At 39.2% G+C, this 23,525-nt stretch overlaps 1 protein-coding gene across 6 annotated transcripts in view; it reads right to left on the bottom strand.

Moving 5' to 3' along the window:
* The window catches only part of FGD4 (FYVE, RhoGEF and PH domain containing 4), a 208,875-nt gene that overhangs the window by 76,172 nt on the left and 109,178 nt on the right, over positions 1-23,525 (bottom strand). Inside the window, exon 1 of one of the 6 annotated variants that reach the window (XM_032432823.1) lies at positions 18,139-18,850. The exons of the other annotated variants lie outside the window; for them this stretch is intronic. Within the exon in view, the coding sequence (XP_032288714.1) occupies positions 18,139-18,226 (88 nt within the window). The 5' untranslated portion in view covers positions 18,227-18,850. Of the gene's footprint in view, positions 1-18,138; positions 18,851-23,525 lie in introns of those variants that run through there. 6 annotated transcript variants of the gene reach the window in all.

The following is a 23,525-nucleotide window of genomic DNA, read 5'->3' as shown; positions in this document are numbered from 1 at the left end:
GATGTGGAGAAAAATGAACCCTTGTGCACTAAGGATGGAAATATAAATTTGTGCAGCACCTATGGAAAACAGTATGGAGGTTACTAAAAAATTAAAAATAGAACTACCATATGATCCAGCAATTCTAGCACCCAAAGAAAATGAATGCGCTGATTTGAAAAGATATACATACCCTTATTTCACTGTAGGATTATTTATAATAGCCAAGACATGGAAACAACCAGAGTGTTCATCATTGGATAAATGGATAAAGAAAATGTGTACATCTATACAATGGAATACTAATTGTCATTTAAAAAAATGAAATCTTGTCATTTGTGAGAACACGGATGGACGCTGAAGGTATTACACTAAGTGAAATAAGTCAAAGACAAATACTGTATGATTTCACTTATCTGTGGAATCTAATAAACAAAACAACTGAACAAACAAAACTCATAGATAGACAACAGACTGGTGGTTGCCAGAGGCGAAAGGGGTACAGTTGTGGACTAAAAGGGTGAAGAGATTCAAGACGTACAGTAAGTCCAGCTCTAAAATAAGTCCTGGGATTGTAATGTACAGCATGCTGACTACAGGCAATAATGTATTGCAAACTTAAAAGGTAAGAAAGTAAAATCTTAAAAGTTCTTCTTATCACAAGAAAAAAAATTGTAATGTTGGTGAGGGATGGTAACTAGACTTACTGTGGTGATCATTTTGCAATGTATACAAATATTGAGTTATGTTGTACACCTGAAACTCATAGGTTGTGTATCAATTATACTTCAATAAAATTAAATCAATACCACATTTATTTATTTATTTATTGTCTGTGTCCCCTGGTTAGAATGTCAGCTCTGAGAAGGCAGGGACCTTTGTTCTGATGTATCCCAGGAACATCACCCGCCACACAGTAGATGCTCAATAAATACTTTTGAACAAATGAACGCTAGAGACCTTAGGCAAGTTTCTCTTCATTTGCCTACCTTTTTAGTTTCTATTTCATGAGAGATGTTTTCTAAATTTCAACAATAAGTAAATATATAGCTATTTGAGAGCCCAGTTCTAAATAAAATTTCAAACATTTCCATTCGTATCTAAATTCTAAAACATTCAAGGTCATTTCTACACAAATTCTAAGTATCTAGGAAAAACCTCTTACCCAAGTAATCTTTCTCACAACCCTGCAGATTTCTAAACATCTGGAATTGTGTAACTATCCAGATGTCTTGATAAAAACAGCAATAGCTAAAAAGCCCAGCAACTGACTCAAATGTCTCCATCCATCATAATCTGTAATTTTATTTACATTTACTAGAGTCACTAACAGGCAATATAGGCTGCCAATGTTTCAGACCTCATGAGATGATGCTACCTAAAATTATAGAATTTTATACTGTCAGAGAAAGCAGACTGCTTGAGGTCTTTGAAGTTCAAAAGCAGTATGAATTCAAAATAAGCCCTGAAGGTAGGTAACTGTAGGTAGTCAATATTTTTCAAGGCCCCATAGCTGGATGAGCACAAATAAAAAGTGTAAAAAGGCAACCGTTGACTACTGTATTTTTCTTAATCAAATGCAACATTGCATGAAGGCAATGAGATCAAAGAAATGTACAACCTCTAAAGACACAAAAATGTTTTCAAAATAGAAATATTTATTTTATGTTCCTGAAATATGCTCCATAATTATTTACTGAATTTTTTTTTTTTTTTTGCTATACATAAGGAATGAAAAAGATAACATTTCTAAAGAGTACTATTGTCTGCTCCCTTAAAAGTTAGAATTCTGTTAGATGAACTGAAACAAACCACACTAAGCTTGTCAAAATTCCGGTTTTGAGTAGGAGATCACAGCTGAGGCCCATGGCCATAGTGCCTGTTATGTTGCTAACTACATTTTATCACTACAATTTAAATGTTGGCGCTAGGAATCTGAATCTGTTTCCCCCTTTCAGTGTGACCATTTGCTAGGTCCCATGAATCCCTGCATAGACATGTTGAAAGTACCCATTCCACGATGACTTCTGTATTGGTGCTGGGACATGGTATGATCTTAGACACTGAACTTCCTCCAGCAGCCCCCTGCATCAGGAAGGGAGCTAGGGATAGTTCTTCCACCCCTAAAACCAGGCACCGATGGAGGTTCACTTTTTGATTATATTCAACTAAGGATGTTGGTCAAGATTACAGAAAGCTCTGGCTATTTAAAGCACAAAGATTATTCTGTCTGCAGCGTTGACTAGAGTGGAAGGTGGGAGTAAACAAAAACCACAATTACATGTGTTTCTACTTGCAAAGGGTGGTTCTAGTTGACACCATCCAGAGTTTTAGAAGAGGCCCACAGCCTGCTGTGCTTTACCTGATCAATTGTTTTCAATTTATAGTAACACCCATTTATTAGTTCCTTCTTTTTAAAAAATATTTTATTCCTTTATCTGAGAGAGAGAGAGAGCACGAGCAGGGGGAGAGGGAGAAGCAGACTCCCCACCGAGCAGGGAGCCCAATGTGGGACTCGATCCCAGGACCCTGGGACCATGACCTGAGCGGACGGCAGACGCTCAACTGACTAAGCCACCCAGGTGCCCCTTTTAGTTCCTTCTTCTTACTGCAAAGCGTAACCAGGTGGATTAAACTGGGCCCTATATTCATCTAAACACCCTGCATTAGCTATGCCAGAACTTTGGCATACTGATTATTTCAAATAAAAATTACTTAAGAGACAGCTTGTGCAAGGACACTCAGATCCTCCTCTGTCTTCTTGAAAGCAGACAATGTATCTTCTGTGTGGAAGGTACCTCTCCCTGTACCAGGAGGTAGAGATATATTTATCATGGAGATAGGGAATTTAGAGCTGAGAGGCTGCAGAACAACCCTGGTTACTTCTTACTAACCTACCACCTTAGCCCAACTTCTGTTTGGGAACTTCAATTAGTATGGAATTCTAAAGTTTTCTTGGTCTTGTCAATTCCTCACTATTGTCTCTTTGCCTGAAAAGTATAAAAAGTGCTTGCCTTGGTCATTCCTTTAGGTCTCAATTTTATTACTGGGCCTCCGTACACACATATAAAAGTGTGGCTTTTTCTCCTGTTAATCTGTCTCATGTAAATTTAATTCTTAGTCCAGCTAGAAAAACCTTGGACAGGGGAAAATTTCTCCCTCCCCTTGAATAGTCAGTGCTATAGGATGTCAGGGTAGTGGCTCAGGGAACCAGATCCTTGGTCTCTCTCCTCCGTCCAGCTTCCTCAGGCCCTCCTCGCTTGCCTCCTTCTCTGCCTGCCTTGCCTGTATTTGCCCTGACCACGGGCCTAACTTTTGATTTACCCAGCACCTGCTCATGCTGGCTCACTTTCTCAGCGCCAGTCACGTGCTTCAGTGCCCCACCCCTCTGCTTCTTCCAGGGATGCCCAATAAATCATTTTGGATCAGTTCAGGCCAAATAATGACTCTTTTGCAAATTAATACAATAATTAGTTTAAGAGTACATGGCCTGCTACAAAGATGCATCTTTATTCAATAAAGATAACAGTATTAGTAATGATAAAATGATGTGTGACATGTGCTGTGGAGAATTTACTGCAGATAATTTTAATCCCAGACGATTTAATCATTATCCTTCACCCTTTACCATGATTGTAAATATGTGTCCTGGACTTCATAAACCTTCAATTTTCCTCCATTTGACATTAATCATAATTGCTATTTTGACAATGAATCTGAAAATTTGACAATGAATCTGACAATTTTCTGAAAAGCACATTGAAGTACTTATGACCACTTAAAGAAATTCGGTATCTAATTTTAACAGGTCTTTATGCCTCCAAAATACAAACAGTTCTGTCAGCAATGAAAATATCTAATGATCAATTGCAAAGAGATTAACAGAACCTATCAAGTTTCTACTTCATTTCATTCTTTGTTTTTTCTTTCCATCTCTACTTAAATGTACTGATAACTCCCTAATTAAAAGTGCCCCGGGACTCTGCGAACAACTGGGGACAGGAAGGCAAATAAACCATAATCCTTACCCTCATGTAACTCATGATTTAAAAGAGAAAAGAGATATGTACAATTCCATGGGTATCTGGAATGCTCACCTTCCCCCACTTCCCTCATCCCCCTGCTAACTGCACTGGCCTGAGTGCGGGCTAAGCACCCGCACCACGCCATGGCAGAGGCGGAAGAGGAGAGAGGAGCGCTAAGACATCCTGAGGGCAGCATAGGTAGGGGACTGGCTGAAGAAGGGAAGAACAGAGAGCAGTAAAAGAGGATGCTTGCTCAGGTTCCTGGCTAATGTGACAAGGAAACAGTGCCTTTCATTTTAAGTAAGAATGCAAGGATACAGTTGCGTTAAGTTTCAGAAGCCTGTGGGAGTGCCCGAATGAACAGTATGCCCTGATATTCATTAAGTTCAGCCATTCGCAAACACTCCATCTGCCTCATTTTTCAAACTCATTGTTAAATTTTTCAAATGTATTCCCTTTGATACCTTTAAAAAAATAGCATTTCGTTGCCTTTTAAGGGAGCAGGGCAGGCCTGTTTGCCTGAGGCAGGGCCAAATGTACAGAAGCTCTGACTCATTTTTTGTTGTTTCTGGTCTCAGTAATCACGGGTTAAATCACTTAACCTTTTTTACATAAGAAAGACTAATTTCCTTCATCTTATTAATAGCAGTAGTAAATACCAGTCAAGTGATGAGGCTAGAGGGAAGAAAAAAGAGCAGTTATTGAGAGCCTGGAGAACATTTTTGGGTATTTGCCGGTTCCTTCAGTCCACTCAAGAGCCCAGGCGAAAAACCACAGCAACCTTCATAGCACCTGCCATATGCCCTAGGGCAGCCTCTCCCAAAGTGTGTACTGGGAAGCTCTATTCTGACAACAGGATCTCTCATCCCCATCCCCCTAGCACCGCCCCCCATCCACTCCATCCCCCACTACCCCCACCACGAACAATAATGATTCTGTGTGAAATACTAGTGACCTGCCAAATTCTACAGCTTTACCTTGTATTCCCATGATACCAGTGGGCATATTAGAGGCTACAAAAAGCCCTAAAGTAGAAAAACCTGTTTGACTTTGAACCCAGTATATCTCCAGGAAAACGTGCCATCATAACAAGTCAACATCCCATGGGGGCTAATGTATCTTGGGACACATTTTGGGAAAAGTTGCCCTAGGATCCTTCCTGCCTTCTGACAGCTACAGCCTTGGCCATTCCCCCACACTTCCCCATCTCCATTACTGGCATCTGTTCCTGACTTCGCCATCATTTTGGCTGCCCTCATGACCTTGACTCAAACTGAGCCAAAACTCTAGCCTGCCCTCGGCTCTTGGAGGTGATGCTGCTACCCCAGCTTTGAAGCTGCACGATCCCATGACACAATATGCTGACCGCAAAAACAGCACTAGGGGCAGGGCCTGGATGTTTGAGTCCTGCAGTCTAAAACTTGAGTTTTAGAGCCCAGGTGAGATCACAATTCTGTAATTCTGTGAGGCCACTTTCTCTCCACCACTCTCCTCCTCTCACCGGCAAAATCCCACAGCCTAGCAGACTTGAAACTTAGCAAACACAGAAAAATCTCCAAAGGGACTTTTTTCCCCCTTCAAAGTGGTTATAAAATAGGATGTAAAGTATTACAATAATTAACCACGCAGAGAACAGCAATATGTAGAATATTGTGGATAGTTTTATTTCATTGATAAAAGTATCCTAAGACCCCTGAATGTAAAAGCACATCACTTGCCTTTAATTCTGCTGAGTCACAAACAGATCCAAATACTCCTTTGCTCTGTGACCTCCCTGGGGTTTAAATACCAAGATCAGGCAAAACAATGGGTTTGGTAGGAAGCTTGACTTCTTCCTGAAGACTTATAACCTATATACCAACAAGGAATTAGAATGGGCTTATGCTCCCTGGAAAAAACTAGTTTTCAAAATGGTCTTTTCTCAACTGATTTGTTCTCTAGACACCAAGAGGCATTTGGATAAATGCGTACAATGCATAGCTTCAGACAGATATACACTGATGCTGAGAGACATATCCTTCAGTAACATACATTGTTTTCCTGAATGTCACAAAAATATTAACAATCATAACTTGGGATTTTGTAATGCTTTAAAACTTACACAGTATACAACAGATTTGCTACTGTTAACCATAGTAGTAATAAAATATAACATTGTTTATTCTGAGCCAAGTATGCAGAATGTGAGGCACTTTATATTCATTTCATTTGCTCCTTTCAAGAATCCAATGAAATAAAGGCAGGCAGGCTTTGTGGTGTCCATTATGAAGGTGGTAAATGGAGGTGGTGGTAAGTGACTAGGCTGATGTTAGAGGTCACATCTACATAGAGTTTGTAAGTACCATCTGGATAAGGACTCCAAGCTCATAATTCTTTGGCTTTCACTCAGAAGATCATCAAGTGATTACATCTGTTATATTCCAGCTATTTGCCTTGATCCTGTGCCTCCATTTCAACCAACACTGTGTAGCCAGGAGCTTCAAAAACTCCCACTTAAGACACAGAGGTTAAGAATGTGAATTTTGATTTGGGGTAACTAAACAGATCAAGACAGAGTTCTAGACTGCTCTGCCTCTTCCCCGCTTTGACCTCCTCCTCACTTGCCCTTCAATTTTTGAGATTTCTCATCTTCTTGCTCTGCTGAGGCCAAGAAGGCCTCTCCGTTATATACTCTCACACATTTTCTTTGAAGACCAGTGGGCATATCCCTCAGGTTCCCTCCATGACAGTCCAGTCCTAGTCAGCGCGGTGCTGCACTGTGGTTTCTGCTACACTTGACCCAGACTCTGCAAGGAGAGGCCAGGAAAGACCTCATGAGGCACTTTCACATATATCGCACCACATTTCACCTTCAGCATCGACAGAAACATGTAGGACAGAGATCTCCATGTTCTAGTAAGGTTGGTAAATAGTGGTAAAGCCAAGAGTCACAACAGGGCTTTCGATTCCAAGGACAGTGCTCTTTCCACCACAACTAGGGTCAGGCCCATGTGTGCTTTGCACTGCAAACGGACTCATGATCTGGAGTGCTATTTCCAGTATTTGCTCTGTTCTGCCAAAGACTCCACTCACCACATACAAGCATGATAGTGATCTTAAATCCAAATGAATTGAAATATTATTTTGAGAAACTAAACATACTCTTTAATCACTAACTACACCCTAGTTATTACAAAACCAAGTTTAAGAAATACTTTTTTAAGAGCATTGTGCTAAGCGAAATAAGTCAGAGAAAGACAAATAGCATGATTTCACTCATATGTGGAATTTAAGAAACAAAACTGATGAACATGGGGCAAGGGAAGGAAAAATAAGATAAAAATAGAGAGGGAGGCCAACCATAAGGAACACTTTTAACTATAGGGAACTGAGGGTTGCTGGATGGGAGGTGGGTGGGGGGATGGGCTAACTGGGTGATGGACAATAAGGAGGGCACTTGATGTAACGAGCACTGGGTGTTATATGCAAGTGATGAATCACTAAATTCTATCCTGAAACTAATAATACACTATCTAACTAACGTTAGATATTAATTAACGTTAATGTTAATTTTTGGGTTTTTGTGGTAGTGAATTTTTTTATGTTAAAATTAACGTTAACTAACATGAATTTAAATTTTTTAATTTAACGTTTATTAATTAACGTTATTAATAAAATGTTAATTAAAATTTTAAAATTTTAACGTTAACTAACGTGAATTTAAATTTTTAAAAAAGAAAAGAATTAATTTTTTAGAAATAAAGTCTTAGAATCTGCTCTAAGACATTAGGATAATAAATGTCCTCAGAGCAAATCAGATCTCTATTCACTTCGAGAATTCTACCAAACCTAGCAATTATAGCCTGCCACAGACTTCAAAGAACTGAAGTGCATTTCCTCTCCATAGCTGGCACATGTGCCATCTTTTTTCCCTACTGGAAGACTGGTTATACGGGTTGGTTGAAGATAATAGAAAAAAAGTTAAAAGTTGCATGTATACATTAATTCAATAAGTATGTACTTATTAGCACCTTGCAAGAGAGGGCACCGAAAAAGGATCAGTAAGTACCAGTGGAGTGATCCGTGTTTAGGATCACTAAGATCCTCACCCTGCTCTCAAGTAGGAAGTTTAAAATGCCCCTGAATCAGGGGGCTACAAGCTACAGCCCACAAGTCCCTCAGTGGGAAAATTAAAATACACCTGAACTCAAAGTCTGCAGTCCACAGCTCACAGAGCAAATCTGGGTCCACCACTTATTTTCGTCAATGAAGTTTCACTGAAATACAGCCACACTCATTCTTTTACATACTGTGTATGATGCTTTCTCACTAAATTGGCAGAAGTGAGCAGCTGTGACAGAAACCCTGTGTTCTGCAAAGCCTAAAATATGTATGATCTGGCCCTTTGCAGAAAAGGTTTGCAGACCTTGACCTAAATAATCAAGTCAAAAAACCCCACAGATTAGTGGTCTAAGTGCTATATAATAACACTATTATTACTATAGCACTATGTTATGTTATCACTATAATCTTCCAGAACCACTCTTGGTTCTGTCCCCAGCTAGCAATGTGACTTCTTCAAGTAAAAACTTCTAGGTTTCAGGAAACTCATTAACGGCACCATGGCACAGTTGATCTAACATAGTTTATCTAGCACATCTGGGCTTACAGATGACTCTGGGGTAAACTAACAGTGTTACACCGTATGATCTTCACTTTCTTTTTTTTTTAATTTATTTTTTTATTTTTTTAAAGATTTTATTTATTTGAGAGAGAGAATGAGAGAGAGAGAGAGAGAGAGAGCACATGAGAGGGGGGAGGGTCAGAGGGAGAAGCAGACTCCCTGCTGAGCAGGGAGCCCGATGTGGGACTCGATCCTGGGACTCCAGTATCATGACCTGAGCCGAAGGCAGTCGCTCAACCAACTGAGCCACCCAGGCGCCCTGATCTTCACTTTCTTATTGATCTAAATCCCACATGCCTATTATGCTATTAATTCAGTTGCCTTCCTAATATTTTTAGTAAAAATTATCTTCCCCAGCTATCTACTGCATGTGAACCACTAAGCCAAAAGGTCACGCTTTTGATCAACAGTGCTCAACCATGAATCACCTGTGGAGCTTTAAAAATGAAAACTGCAATACCTGCACTGAACCCCAAGTCAATGAGATCACAATCTCTAGGGCGTGGGTCCCAGGTATCTGTGTTTTGTTTTGTTTTGTTTTTTAAAAGATTTTATTTATTTATTTGAGAGAGAGAGAGAGAGTGCGAGCACAAGTGGAGGGGAGGGGCAGAAGGAAAAGAAGACTCCCCATTGATCAGGGAGCCTGACTCGGGGCTTGATCCCAGGGCCCTGGGATCACGACCTGAGCCAAAGGCAGATGCTCAATCAACTCAGCCACCCAGGTGCCCCACGGTATATGTGTTTTAAAGTGATTGCAAGGTGCAGTCAAGGTTGAGAACCACTATTTCTGGTGTCGTAACAGGGCATAGATCAAATTACTATTTGCAGTGGAAGCTGTATGAAATGAATTTTTAAAATTTTTAGCTGTTAGGCTAAAGTTCCACCAAAATTATAAAGTGGAGATACCATGAAGATTTAGTGAAATTTTAATAGAAACGATTTAGGCTCACAGCATCAATTGGCTATTTAAGCCACACCCAAAATTTAATCTCAAGAATGACGCCCTCTTTGCTATGTGGTAGTAAAGTAAGATTATGTGATTTTAGAATCTACTACTGAGGGGTGCCTGGGTGGCACAGTCAGTTAAGCATCTGACTCTTGGTTTCAGCTTGGGTTGTGATCTCGGGGCCATGGGATGGAGCCCCGTGACGGGCTCTGTGCTCAGCGTGGAGTCTGCTTGAGACTCTCTCTCCCTCTCCCTTTGCCCCTCCCCACCCTGTGCGAATGCACGTGCTCTCTCTAAAATAAATAAATCTTTAAAAAAAAAAATTCACTACCACAAAAGCCCAAAAATCTAGAAATCCTCTGTGTATTTGAAAAGGTATCAGCTAGAAGCCTTGAGAATTCAAAAGACGGAGATGATTTCTGGCTGAGTATGGAAAGCTCTGCTATGAAAGGAGACTTCTAAAACAGTAAAATTAAATTTTATGGACTTCACAAAGTCTGAAAGAAATAAAAACAGATGTAAGAAAAGAACTTGAAGGGCAAAATAAGGTTGTTTTTTTCTAAGAGCTATAGCCAACTCATTTATTCAAGATGTCTGGTTTATAAATTAACCAGAATCTTGGCTTTTCCTCTTCCTTCTACCCACTGCCAAACTATTTTCCATTTATTCACAATAAATTTATCTGCAGATCCAGAGAGAAGAAGAAAATCAAACTGGCCAGTGTTGATTACGGTTTGACAAGGATGTTGCTAAGACCAAACAAAATTGTTAATTATCTTAATCATAAGCAACCAAACACTGACTACTGTTTCTCTTCACACACACACACACAACATCCTTTTCATAACCAAATCCTTCCTGACTTTGCTTATTTTCATTAATTTTGTACCTGCTTTTCTGAACTTGATTTCTCTAAACCTGATTCCCAGCAGCTAAAACATTCCAGTCTTAATACTCTATTTTTATTAACTAGTGTCTGCAAGCTTCTGCCTACTTCACATTGCCTCCTTAAAATTATTGGCCGACTTCTACTTCTCAGCCCACTGTCTTCTTACACTTTGTTTTGCAGTTATTGACACTGTTCATTCACTTTTCAAACCTAAATTTAGCTTCATAGCAATCATGGAGCCTGGGTGGCTCAGTCGGTTAAGCGTCTGCCTTCAGCTCAGGTCATGATCCTGGGGTCCTGGGATTGAGCCCCGTCATTGCTGGGCTCCCTGCTCCATGGGGAGTCTGCTTCTCTCTCTCTCCTTTCCCTCTCCCTGCTTGTGCTCTCTCTCAAATAAATAAAATCTTAAAAAAAAAAAAAAAAAAAAAAGACCTCTACCAAATAGGAAAAGCTCCTCGGGGCCAGCAAGTCCTTCACCATGAAAGCTACTTATTTAAACACACCAATACAATCACTATAGTCCAGGACCAGCCAGACCTGCTGTGGGAAACAAGGCTAATGTTTATCTGCGAAGTGCATTTTTTTCCTAAGAGAAAAGAGGGTAAATTAGTAAAAGGCCAAAGTTTTGACATGACTATTTACTTTGTGACTATGAGAAAGTTACTTACCTTTATAAATTAGAGAAAGTTTTACTTCTCTAGTGTCACTGATTAGGTATGGGTCACAGGTAGGTAGTATGTGGACCTCAGTACTTCTATTTGAAGAGTGGCAATTTTTTAAAAATCTGACAAGGTAGGTAGGTGACTTTCTACAAAGAGGTTTGGAGACAGTCTCTAATCTATCCCAACCCACTTTTTTATTTCGATACCCTTTCAAGACAAACATTAATAAAAATCCCATTTTACTAAAAATTTAATATTTAACAGCTTAACAAGTTAGATACTTGCTTTCCCTGCTGTGTAATCAGACCAGCAGGCCCTGCGGCCTCGTATTTTTCCCTGGCTGGGTTCTAGAGCAGGAGCACAATAGCACTGTGTGTTTAGCTTCTAACAGTGTAGGGGATTGTTTCAGTCATGCAAAACTTAAAAAGCAAATATTCCATCTAGCTTTTCTATTATTTCCTTTTTTTTTTTTTTTCTGGCTGACAGAGGAAGGAAGAAAAATAAGCCAATTCACCAAATATAACCACTTTTCTAATTCTGAATTTTAAAACTGCATTATATATGTCATGGTTAGTTATATCTAAGAGGATTGTTCCTACAAAGAAAAAGTTTATTTTATTCATTCCATGATATAACCAATCTTATTCCTCCCCTTGCTTAAAATCCTTTAACGGAACTGCAAGACCCATAGGAAAAAAACTCTAATTTGCATAAAAGACTCTTCACCATCAGAGATCTCAGCATTAGCCATCAGTCTACCTGTAAAGGTTTCATGTCTATCTACTCACAGCCACACACAACCCAAAGCTCTAGCCACACTCCTATCTTCTCCATTCCTGGAACATATTCTTTTCTTATGTCTCTGTATGTTTTTGCCTATGTTGGTTCCCTTAGCTTAACAGTCTCTTGTCAGACATATTAATCTAGTTCCAATGTCACTTTTTTGAGGAAATTTCCTTGAATCAAACAGTCAGCTGTTCCTCCTTTTCTGTTCTCCAAAAACATATTTTGTATCTATACTATTACATTTGTCAGGTAGAGTCACTGCTTTTATCTGTGTCTGTGTGGAGGCATACTTAAACTTCCTTGAAGGCAGGAATATTAAAAGGTTTTTAGAATTGGGTCTAGTGAGGGGTGCCTGGGTGGCTCAGTTGGTTAAGTGTCTGCCTTTGGCTCAGGTCATGATCTAGGGGTCCTGGGATCGAGTCCCGCATCTTCTCCCTCTCCCTCTCCCTCTCTCTGTCAAATAAATAAGATGAAATCTTTAAAAAGAGAATTGGGTCTAGTGAATACAGTAGTTCCCTGTCCCCCCCTTTATCCACAGGGGATATGTTAAGACCTTAGGTGGATGCCTGAAACTGCAAATGGTACTGAATTCTGTATTTACTCTCTTTCCTATACATACATACCTATAAGGTTTGATACCTTAGGCACAGTTAGAGATTAGCAATAAGATAGAACAATTATACTATACCAAGCTATGTGAGTGAGTGAGCTCTCTCAAAATACCTTACTGTTCCATATTCACCCTTCTTCTTGTGATGATGTGTGGGATGATAAAATGCCTGCACAATGAGCTGATGTGAGGTGAATGACACAGGTATTGTGACATACTGTTAGGCTACTACTGACCTTCTGAAGACACATCAGAAGAAGGATCATCTGCTTGCGAAACCATGGATGAAGGGGGACTACTGTACAATTATGTTCCCTATCTCTAAGCATGTCTCCTTACCATTCTCCTGTATCTAAATAAGTTAATGAATTTTAGACTAAAGAAGTACAAAAAATATCTTCTTTGCTCAATATTTTCATTCACTATGTTGCTATTTTCCACTCTAAATTAGCAACTCTGATAGAAGTAAATCAAGAAAAAATTTTTATTGGGCAATGTGAAAAGAGAAAAACTGGTGATATTCTATATAAATTGGTAACTTCACCAGTTCAATAGTCATTAGGGGGCTTACATTTACAAAGTCACAAAAATAATCCTTTTCAAGCTTTATATACTTCTTTTTATTATACTCAAAATAGATTTCATTTTTCTAAGAAGTCATGTGACCCAACAATGTATCATTATTATTACTCAAATAAATATATTAGCATATTGCAAATAACAGTTCATAGAATTTAACTGCTGGTTATAAATTTTAAAATGCAGGTCAATTTCCAATTATCCAGATGAATTTGGAAAGAAACTGGATGAAGTATAAACACATAAATAATTCTCACACTTTAATCCATGAATTGGTTTTCTACTCCCTTTAAATCAAGCTTTACAAGAACTTATTAAGAGGAAACATTTCTAGATTGTTACATTATTTTAAAGATTTTATTTATTTATTTGACAGAAATACAGCGAGAGAGGGAACACAAGCAGGGGGAGTGGGGGAGGGAGAAGCAGGCTTCCCATGGAGCAGGGAGCCTGATGCGGGGCTTGATCCCAGAACCCCGGGATCATGACCTGAGCCAAAGGCAGACGCTTAACGACTGAGCCACCCAGGCGCCCCTACGCTGTTACATTTTATATTAACTTCATTCTTTTCCTATTTTCCTCCTTTGGGAGAATTTCAAAGTTAAATGCCTTAAATGCAGGAGGAAAAAAACAAGAAAAAGAAAGTGGGGAAAGCACATCCTTAATATGTAATAAAACATCTTAAACATTTTATTGTCATCTTGCCATAATTTTCTCCATGCAAGTGGTTCCCCAAATTTCTTGGTCTCACACCCCAAAACTTCTCCCATCTATTTTCTCTCTCCAACAGAGCCCTGTAATTCATAATCCAAAACCACTTATTGAGCCCATCTATGACTTCAGTGTCATTCTCCCTTTTTCTTTGTTCTTTTTAACGTGATCAACTTGACCTCCAGACTTCCAACGGAAAGACACTCATGACTCAGATTCTGCTTAACAGGGAAGACCAGAAACTAATAAGCAGAATATTTACTCTATGAAGCGAATTGAGGGGAAGAAATGGAGAACACTACAAATATGTATAATTTATTAACTTCTCTATATTCCTGCTCATTTAGCTTTAAATTTCCTAACAGAAAAGGTCACAAGTATTAGAAATGTACTCATTCAGGGGCGCCTGGGTGGCTCAGTCGTTAAGCGTCTGCCTTCGGCTCAGGTCATGATCCCAGGGTCTTGGGATCGAGCCCCGTATCGGGCTCCCTGCTCCGCAGGAAGCCTGCTTCTCCCTCTCCCACTCCCCCTGCTTGTGTTCCCTCTCTCACTGTCTCTCTCTGTCAAATAAATAAATAAAATCTTAAAAAAAAAAAAAAAAAAGAAATGTACTCATTCATATAACAAATATTAACAAAGCACCCAGTATGTATCAGTTACTGTTCTAGGCCCTAGAGATAGAACAGTGAACAACACAATAAAAAATACATTTATATAAATGCTAGATGGCAAAAAGAGCTATGAGGAAAACAAAGATGAGTAAAGGAGACAGAGGGCCGTTGGATGGGGCAGTTCAAGAAAAGCTTCCCCAATCAGGTGACAGTTGAGTGGACCTGAAGAGAGTGAGACACACAAATATTTGGGGGATTAACATTCAAGCAAAGGATAAAACTACAAAAGTGCTAATGTAGTTGCACAGTAGATATGTTCAGGAAGAAGTAAGAGACAACATGGGGGTGGGGGGAGAAAGGATAGATAAGAATGAGCAGGGAGTACATTTGGCATCGAGGTCAGAGTTAACAGTAGAGGTCAGAGTCAGGACAGGCAGGACCTGGTCTATCCCTGAGAGGACAGAGGCTATTCCTCTGACAGAGCTGGGAATCCACTGAAGGGCCGTAAAGCAGAGGAGAGACCATGATCTGTTTTCCATTTTTTTTTTCTTTTATTTATTTGAGAGAAAAAGAGAGAGAGAGAGCACAAGCCAAGGAGAGAGGCACAGGGAGAAGTAGACTCCCCGCCAAGCAGGGAGCCCGATGCGGGGCTCGATCTTAGGACCCCAGGATCATGACCTGAGCCGAAGGCAGATGCTTAACTGACTGAGCCACTCAGGCGCCCCTCCATTTTTTTAAAAAAGATTTTATTTATTTATTTGTGAGAGAGAGAGAGAGAGAGAGAGAGCACAAGCAGGGGGAGTGGCAGGCAGATCAGGTAGAGGGAGAAGCAGACTCCCCGCCAAGCAGGGAGCCCAACGTGGGACTCAATCCCAGAACCCTGAGATCGTGACCTGAGCTGAAGGCAGATGCTTAACCAACTGAGCCACCCAGGCATCCCTGTTTTCCATTTTTAAAGGAGCACTCAGGCTGCTGGGTGCAGAACAGACTGCAGGAGGTCAAACGCAGATAGGAAGTTATTGGAATAATCCAAGGAAAACTTGAGTGTGGCTTGAACCAGTGAGGCAGCAAGGGAGACATTAAAACATGGTCAGTTTGAGGTCTCTTAAAGCAAGATTTGTTGACAGATTGGATATAAGAGGAAAAAGACTGAACGAAGACTAAGGTCTTCCGCCAGAGCCTAAGAAGTAAGAGTTGCTACACGATGACATGGAGAAGGCCACAATGACTTAGTGGGATTTTTTTTTTTTTTTTAGTTAAAAATAAATCTTGGGGGTGCCTCGGTGGCTCAGTCGGTTAAGCATCTGATTTCAGCTCAGGTTGTGATCTCAGGGTCCTGGGATTGAGCTCCATGTGGGGCTCCGTGCTCAGCAGGGAGTCCGCTTCTCCTTCTCCCTCTGCCCCCCCACTCATGCACATGAGCGTGCAGGTACATGCCCCTGTCTCTCTCTCTCTCTCAAATAAATAAAATCTTTTTTTAAAAAAAGAAAATCTTGTCTATATTCATTCTCTAAGAGGAGAACGAGAGGTTTTCCCTAGGCCAGGCTTCAATAACCACACGTAAAATGACCAACCTCCAAGGCGAACACTATTTTCCTCCTCATAGGCATTTTCCTTCTGCTGCTTCAACATAGGACCGACTACAGACCCTTGGTCAATTAGCAGAGGGCGAATAATCTTAGAAGGATCTGATCTAAACAGGGCTTAGAGGTACTGTGGTAGGGGACAACGCAGAGAATTACAGAGTGAAGACCTTTAAAAATATATTTCGGGCCAGTAAAAATTGGCTCCCTATTTTATAAACAACAAAGAACACAGAGAGTAAAGATTATCAGAGGGCAGATCAGAAAGGGAGTAGGGATAAGGTCTACAGGCACCAAGGAAAAGGCCTTTTTATTTTTTGGATGAATGGTGTTCTAGTGTCTAAGGAGAACTGGGCAAGTATAAATCCTACTCTTGGATCACAATGTAAGTTACATATATTTTGGATGACTATGAAATGAAGACCATATTATCATCCCTGCAAAGATTAAATAATACTTGCTCCTGAGTCGTTCATCACACTATTTTTCACTTTTCAGTTTCCATGTGAGTTTGCCTGTAAGTATAGGTTTTAAAAAGGAAAATTTCTTCCAGTCATTAAAAGAAGATAAAACTTTTACAAAATAACATGTACACTAAATATGCATGCATAAAATGTTTTCTTAGACAATGTAATAGCAACGAAATAAACCATTGGTGTGGGCAGGAAGTGCTCCATTACTGTCCTTTCAGTTTAAAAACCATAAAAGGAACTTCTGAAGCCCACATTTCAACAGTGGTCACTCACTATAGGGAGATGTGCATCAGAGCAGAAAATTCTAGTAGTTCTCTCTCCATTTAAGAACTGCCTTCCAGGAGGGAAGATCAGTTCCCTATTGATTCCCAATCATCCCTAACTGTTTGAAGATGGAATGAGAAGAGACAGAAGCTATTTCACGCAAAGAGAGAACTTCAGTAATGGAGAAAGAAAATACTTGTCACTTTAAAAAATACTTGCATATTTAGAATATGATGGTAAACCATGGAGAGAGGACATGAACTCTGAAATTATTTATGCAAGAAGAGTGGAAGCCCCACGAAAGAATCAAGGCTTCCACCTAGACGACAGAGGAAGCAGGGCAGGCACGGACTGGGCTGCTTAATCTCTAGCAACTCCTGGAACCTGGGAGCAGAGCCAGCCAAGGCTGTGCAGCTCCAGAAAGGAGCCTCAGGTTCTTGCTGCAGTACCATGACCAACCCCACCCTTGGGCTTCCACACTCAGTGCAAACCCCACTTAGGCCACAAGAAGGAAGGAGCGATGTCAGAAGGAAGAGAATCTTGGTAACTATGAAGGTAAAGCTCATCTTGTTTAGCAATGGACGCATTCTTCAGGAGGGTTTATATCCATGCAGAAACAATGGGAAAATAGCTACACAAAATGAACCCATTTCAGTCTTAAAAAATATTTTTAGCAGAAATTTCCTGTCACATGATTATATTTCTACCACACAGTAGAATTTCATTCCTCTTTGAAAGTCAATTTCCCATTTATATGCTCTCTAGAACACTGGAGGAAAACAACAGTGGCTCAATACCACTAACAATTAAAAAAAAAAAAAAAACCAAATCCATGCCTAGCTCTACTATGTTATCTAATATGTAAAACCCAGAACACTCAGTCCCTTGAACTTTACTAAAACAAGCAGACTGGGATGGTGGGGGGGTTGTTTGAACAGAACGCTGCTCCATGCAGTAGCACTAGAAAAGGATTAGTGGTAAACATTTGTGAGCTTTGTTCACAACAGAAACGGAAGGAAAAGAAAAAAAGAAAATTCTTGCTTTCTTTCTCTGCATTCCTCTCCTTACTGACTGAATTTTCAAACTGTTCTAATGTTAGTAAGAATGAGTCAGAGAAACAGAACTTAAACAAATTTGTACTTTGGTAACCCAAAAGACGCCTCTTGAAAGAGCCAAAAACCTTGAATCTAGTACATATTTTAATGTTAAAGTTGAAAATAACGTGAACCTTATTCTTAACATTAAAACAAAACCACACTCTGCCACTTGTATGTCCCTCTGCATGCTGTATTATCAACTGACCACACACACTACAAAGAAACAGAAGAAAGATACACTAGAAAATGAAACCACTTACCTTGATCAGTGGACATGACTTCACATATACTGATAATTAGTCTACTTGGGTTTGATAAAATATTTGACTTTACTCTTTTAATGATCATGAGATAAAAATCTCACCCCCGGCTTTAAAGCCTCTGGAAGACTGCAGATCACACACAGGATCAGCCAGGAGCCTGCACCAAGGCACTGTTTACTTCAGGGCATTCTTAGACCTTAACTGCTCAAAGACAACCTCATGCGTAATATGCCACACCTCCCCAGAGGAAGGGCTGCTGCAGTGCTTTTCATGAGGCCAAGTATCTGAAGATGGAGAGACTTCTATTTATTATGGTAAAATAAACAACAACGGAGACACATGGAAGCTTCAAGTGAACTAGAAATACGTTTGGGAATAGGATGGTTTATAAACTGACTAATTCCTTAACTATTAGTAATGCTCTAAAAAAGCCAACATGAAAACAGTTTGTTTCCACTTTAACTGGGTCCATGCCTTGGACTGAAGAGGTTACAGATCCAGGATTCACAGGCTTAAGATGTTAAAATGTCATTTTGAAGGATCACAAATGTTATTCTGCCACTTCAACCTTCCATTTTAGCACAGCTTATTGAGCTTGGCGAATAACTACTACTCACAGATTTCCTAAGGAAACCAAGTTTTATAGGTTATTTCAGAACACTTGTTGGCTGGTATAATATTTATCACTCATTTTTATATATCTTTATAAGTTTGTATCATTCAATAAGTACTTTAAAAATTCCTGATCCCCTGAAATATTAGAAAATGTCAATAAAAATATTTATAAAATCACAATGAAGTAACAGGCTACACAGACATCACTCTCATGGTTGGAAATAATCTCTCCAATCCCCTCCTCAGGGTGTCCACACGCAATCATTGTCACACTCCAGTTGCATCAAATCACCTGGATGGCATTTTAAGACATATGTTGCCTAATCCTATCTCCAGAGTTGAATTCAACAGTCTGTGGTGGAGCTCCAGGATCTACCTTTCTAACACGCTCCCAAGTGACACGGACACTGCCGGTCTGGGACTGCACGTCAGGGACCACACTGGGAGAACCACTGGGGCAGAGATTTGCCTGTCTGGAGTCTTGACTCACTCACTGATGGCCTAAAGCTCTGGTTCCCTTGCACCTGCTTAGGCATTGCTCAGTGTCAGGGCAGGAGGGCAATGTTCAGGATGAGGTATGAAGGGCTATGTACTCATTCAAATGAGACTCACAGTAACTTCCATTTGCTCACCAGGAAGTGAGGGTTATCAACTTAATTCTTCATAAAAAAAATCTATTTATATATTAGGCATGAGTAGGTTTTACAACTCATCTAAAAAGAATAGATAATTAGAGGGGTGCCTGGGTGGCTCAGATGGTTAAGCATCTGCCTTCGGCTCAGGTCATGATCCCGGGGTCCTGGGATGGAGCCCCACATCAGGCTCCTGGCTCAGCGGGGAGCCTGCTTCTCCCTCTCCCCCTCTCCCCAGCTCATGCTCTCTCCCTCTGTCAAATGAATAAAAAAAAAAAATCTTAAAAAAAAAGATAATTAGAAACATGGAGAAAAGAAGTCAAAGAAAGAAGAAATCTGAATTGTCTTTTATTTCCTTTGCAAACTCCACCCATGTGTTTAAATTTCACTGTGGCAGGAAAACTGTCTATATTTGATTCCAAGACCACTTAAGCTTGGCAAATTTCAGTAATGTAAAAAACAGAACATTTCCCTGTCATAAAAATGCCCCAACTTCTGTGCTTTCTGAGCTTTGATAGCAACGTTTAAATTATAAATTCAGGTTTGGTTTCCAAACAAATAAATAGCTTTTCTTTTTTTTATAGTTAACATTTACTTTGTGCCAGGTACTGCTAGGCACTTTCCATGCAGCATTTCATTAAATCCTCACTGCAAGGTATTAATAATTTATCACTATTTTACAGAATCTTCTGTAAAAGGAATAATACAGGTAAGGTAGGAAATAGTAATTCCCATTTTGTAGAAGAGAAAACAAGGGTTTTTTTGTTTTTTTAAAGATTTTATTTATTTATTTGACAGAGAGAGACACAGCGAGAGAGGGAACACAAGCAGGGGGAGTGGGAGAGGGAGAAGCAGGCTTCCCGCTGAGCAGGGAGCCCAATGCAGGGCTCGATCCCAGGATCCTGGGATCATGACCTGAGCCGAAGGCAGACGCTTAACGACTAAGCCACCCAGGTGCCCCAAAACAAGGTTTAAGAGGTTAAAAATTTTGGCCATAACGCTAGTAAAATGACAACCTTTAAAAAATTAAATTCACTTTTGTACAATAAATTAAGATATAATGGAATCGCTTTTGAATTTTTATAGATGAAAGGCAGAAAACCAAAACATGATTTGCCTCTAGTAAGTGATAATTAAAATAAAGTATAACTATTATCAACTCTCATTGTCCACAAGTGGTAATCTGTGATTATATTCAGCATCTACCACAAACTTGTACTAAATTCTAAGCTACCCAATAGTAGCCAGGGAAGTTTCTTACAAAGTTAAACATGCACTTCCATATGCCCCAGCAATCACACTCCAAGGTACTTAACCAAGTGAAATGAATACTTACATTCACACAAAAATCTGTATAGGAATGTTTACAGGGGCTTTTATTCATAGTCACCAAAAGCTGGTAACACCCATTCATCCTTCAATTAGTGAATGGATAAGCAAACTGGTAAATCCATGCAATGGCATAACACTGAGCAATAAGAAGGAATCAACTAAGGACACTCACTTGTGCATTAGAAAGAAGCCAACTCATAAAAATAGAACTACCTTATGACCCAGCAATTGCACAACTAGGTACTTACCCAAAGGATACAAAAATACTGATTCAAAGGGGCACATGCACCCCGATGCTTATAGCAGAGTTATCAACAATAGCCAAATTATAGAAAGAGCCCAACTGTCCATCAACTGATAAATGGATAAAGAAGATGTGGTATGGGGCCCCTGGGTGGCTCAGTCGGTTAAGTGTCTGACTCTCAGTTTCAGGTCAGGTCATGATCTCAGGGTTGTGAGATCCAGCTCCACCTCGGGCTCCACCCTGGGCATGGAGCCGGCTTAAGATTCTCTTTGTCTCCCTCTATCCCTCCCCCCGCAAAAGATGTGGGCTGTGTGTGTGTGTATACACATATATACATATATATGTGGAATATTATTCAGCCATCAAAAAGAATGAAATCTTGCCATTTGCAACAATGTGGATAGAGCTAGAATGTATTATGCTAAGCGAAATAAGTCCGAGAAAGACAAGTACCATAGGATTTCACTCGTAAGTGGAATTTAAGAAATAAAACAGATGATCATAGGGAAGGGGGATTAAAAAAAAAAAAGGGAGGCAAACCATAAAATGGACTCTTAATGACAGAGAACAAATTGAGGGTTGCTGGAGGGGAGCTGGGGGGGAATGGGCTAAATGGGTGATGGGTATTAAGGAAGGCACTTGTGATGAGCACTGGGTGTTATATCTAAGTGATGAATCACTAAATTCTACTCCTGAAACCAATATTACATTATAAAAACTTGAAACATAAAAAGAAAGAAGCCAACTTAAAAGGCTACATATATATAATTCTATATGACATTCTGGAAAAGAGAAGCCTATAGGGCAGAAAATAAATCTGAAGTAGCTGGTGATGTGGAGAGGGACTGATTGATTACAAAAGGGCAAGATAAATACATTTTTTCTTTAAAAAAAAGTCACTTATTGTGGTGGTGGTTACATGACCATATGCAATTGTCAAAACTCAGAATTCTACCCTAAGGAGGGTGAATTTTGTTGTATATAAATTATTCCTTAATTTTAAAAATTAAGAAGTAAATAAAAGCAACAGGCTATGAAATGGATGATCTGTCTTAGTGTAAACCCAAAACCATTATTTTGGGTACATTCATTGCCTTTCCCATTAATAGTAAAGATAATCACTGGTTCATTTTATCTGTTTCCTATGATTTAAAAAAATCTTAAATTCAGAAGTGACTTAATTAGTTCCCCACATAAAGTCCATTTGGGAACACTGAAGTTTACAATAGTATATTTAAAAGAACCTTTCAAATAAATGTATGGCAACTTCGTTAATTTAGTAAGATTATTTGTTAGAGATATCAGCCCTGAAAATACCTAAAGTCAATGCTAAACAACTTACAGCTATTCACAAAATACCCTGTGTCCTGAGGACTTAACGGGCTGGCCCTCTGCTCTTATGCATCTCCTCCTTAGAAAGAGAGGTTATTCCTCACAAATTGTTGAATAAGGACTTAGAAATCCTGCCCCACATTCACATGATATTTCATAACCACTTATTTTTTCATTATATTGACCTTAGCTTGCTTTTTGTGTTAAAGGTTACTTCTATTCCTTTCAATAGCTTACTATTTCTAATGGAAATGATCTAAAACAAAAATTTTACCATGCAACTTGTGCTTCCTGAACAAAATTTATCTACAATGTTTTTTAAAAGGTGGTGGATTAAGTTGTCTGGCTGGCATTTTTATTTAAAGCTACCCAGCACATCATCTGTCATATAATTGAAAACTTCCACATACTAATGGCAAAGGTGGCTTTAATAATTATTTACTAATAAACTTATTTTGGAAATAAATAACAGGACAGTTATACCAAGTGAATGCTAGTATTTAACCTTGTTTAGATACAAGGAGTAGGAAAAAATAAATACTTGTGACTTTCAATTATCAACTAAAGAGTAAATTCTCATACTTATTCTCCAATGTTATTTAACTGAGAGGCAACCTCCAATTTCACAGAACAAAACCAATCTGAATCTTAACCCATTTTGCACTCTTTAGTCTTCTATTAACAATCTAATAAAATCAAATAACAATTTGATGTTAAAATGATTCCCTTGTTGGCCTAAAAAAACACATTTTAGTTTAAAAAGCCAACCAACCAATGCATAATTTCCATTTTGCATGTCTGAGCCTTAATGAAGTAAGACCTACAAATTTTTGAATATGTGCCAGGTAAATGTTGTTGCTTAAATATTTTTGTACCAAATTATTTTTATAGGGATCTTCAAAGCAAGCCTACTATCCCTGAATCTTTATTCTTTTTTAAAAATATTTAACATAAATGTTTTATATTAATTCCACAGTTAGATGATTAGAGTCCCAACCACATAGACAGTACCCCTCCGACCAGAGTTTCTGGATGGATGATAATATAATTCTAGATTACATTACTGTCCATTATGGGTTCTAATACAATTCCATTACTCTTCTACTTTGGAAGCCCATGGAAAGCTACATATCTTTCTTATGGCATGTGGATAGGGATACTTGTATATTTTAGGTATATAGAAGAAACATTGTACCTGAAATGTCATCTGAGTTTAATAATTCTCTAAT

This window comes from Phoca vitulina, unplaced genomic scaffold (assembly GCF_004348235.1).
Source record: "Phoca vitulina isolate PV1807 unplaced genomic scaffold, GSC_HSeal_1.0 scaffold49, whole genome shotgun sequence".
NCBI lineage: Eukaryota > Metazoa > Chordata > Mammalia > Carnivora > Phocidae > Phoca > Phoca vitulina.
The sequence above is the reverse complement of the archived record's forward strand: the minus strand, read 5'-3'. Positions and strand labels throughout refer to the sequence as shown.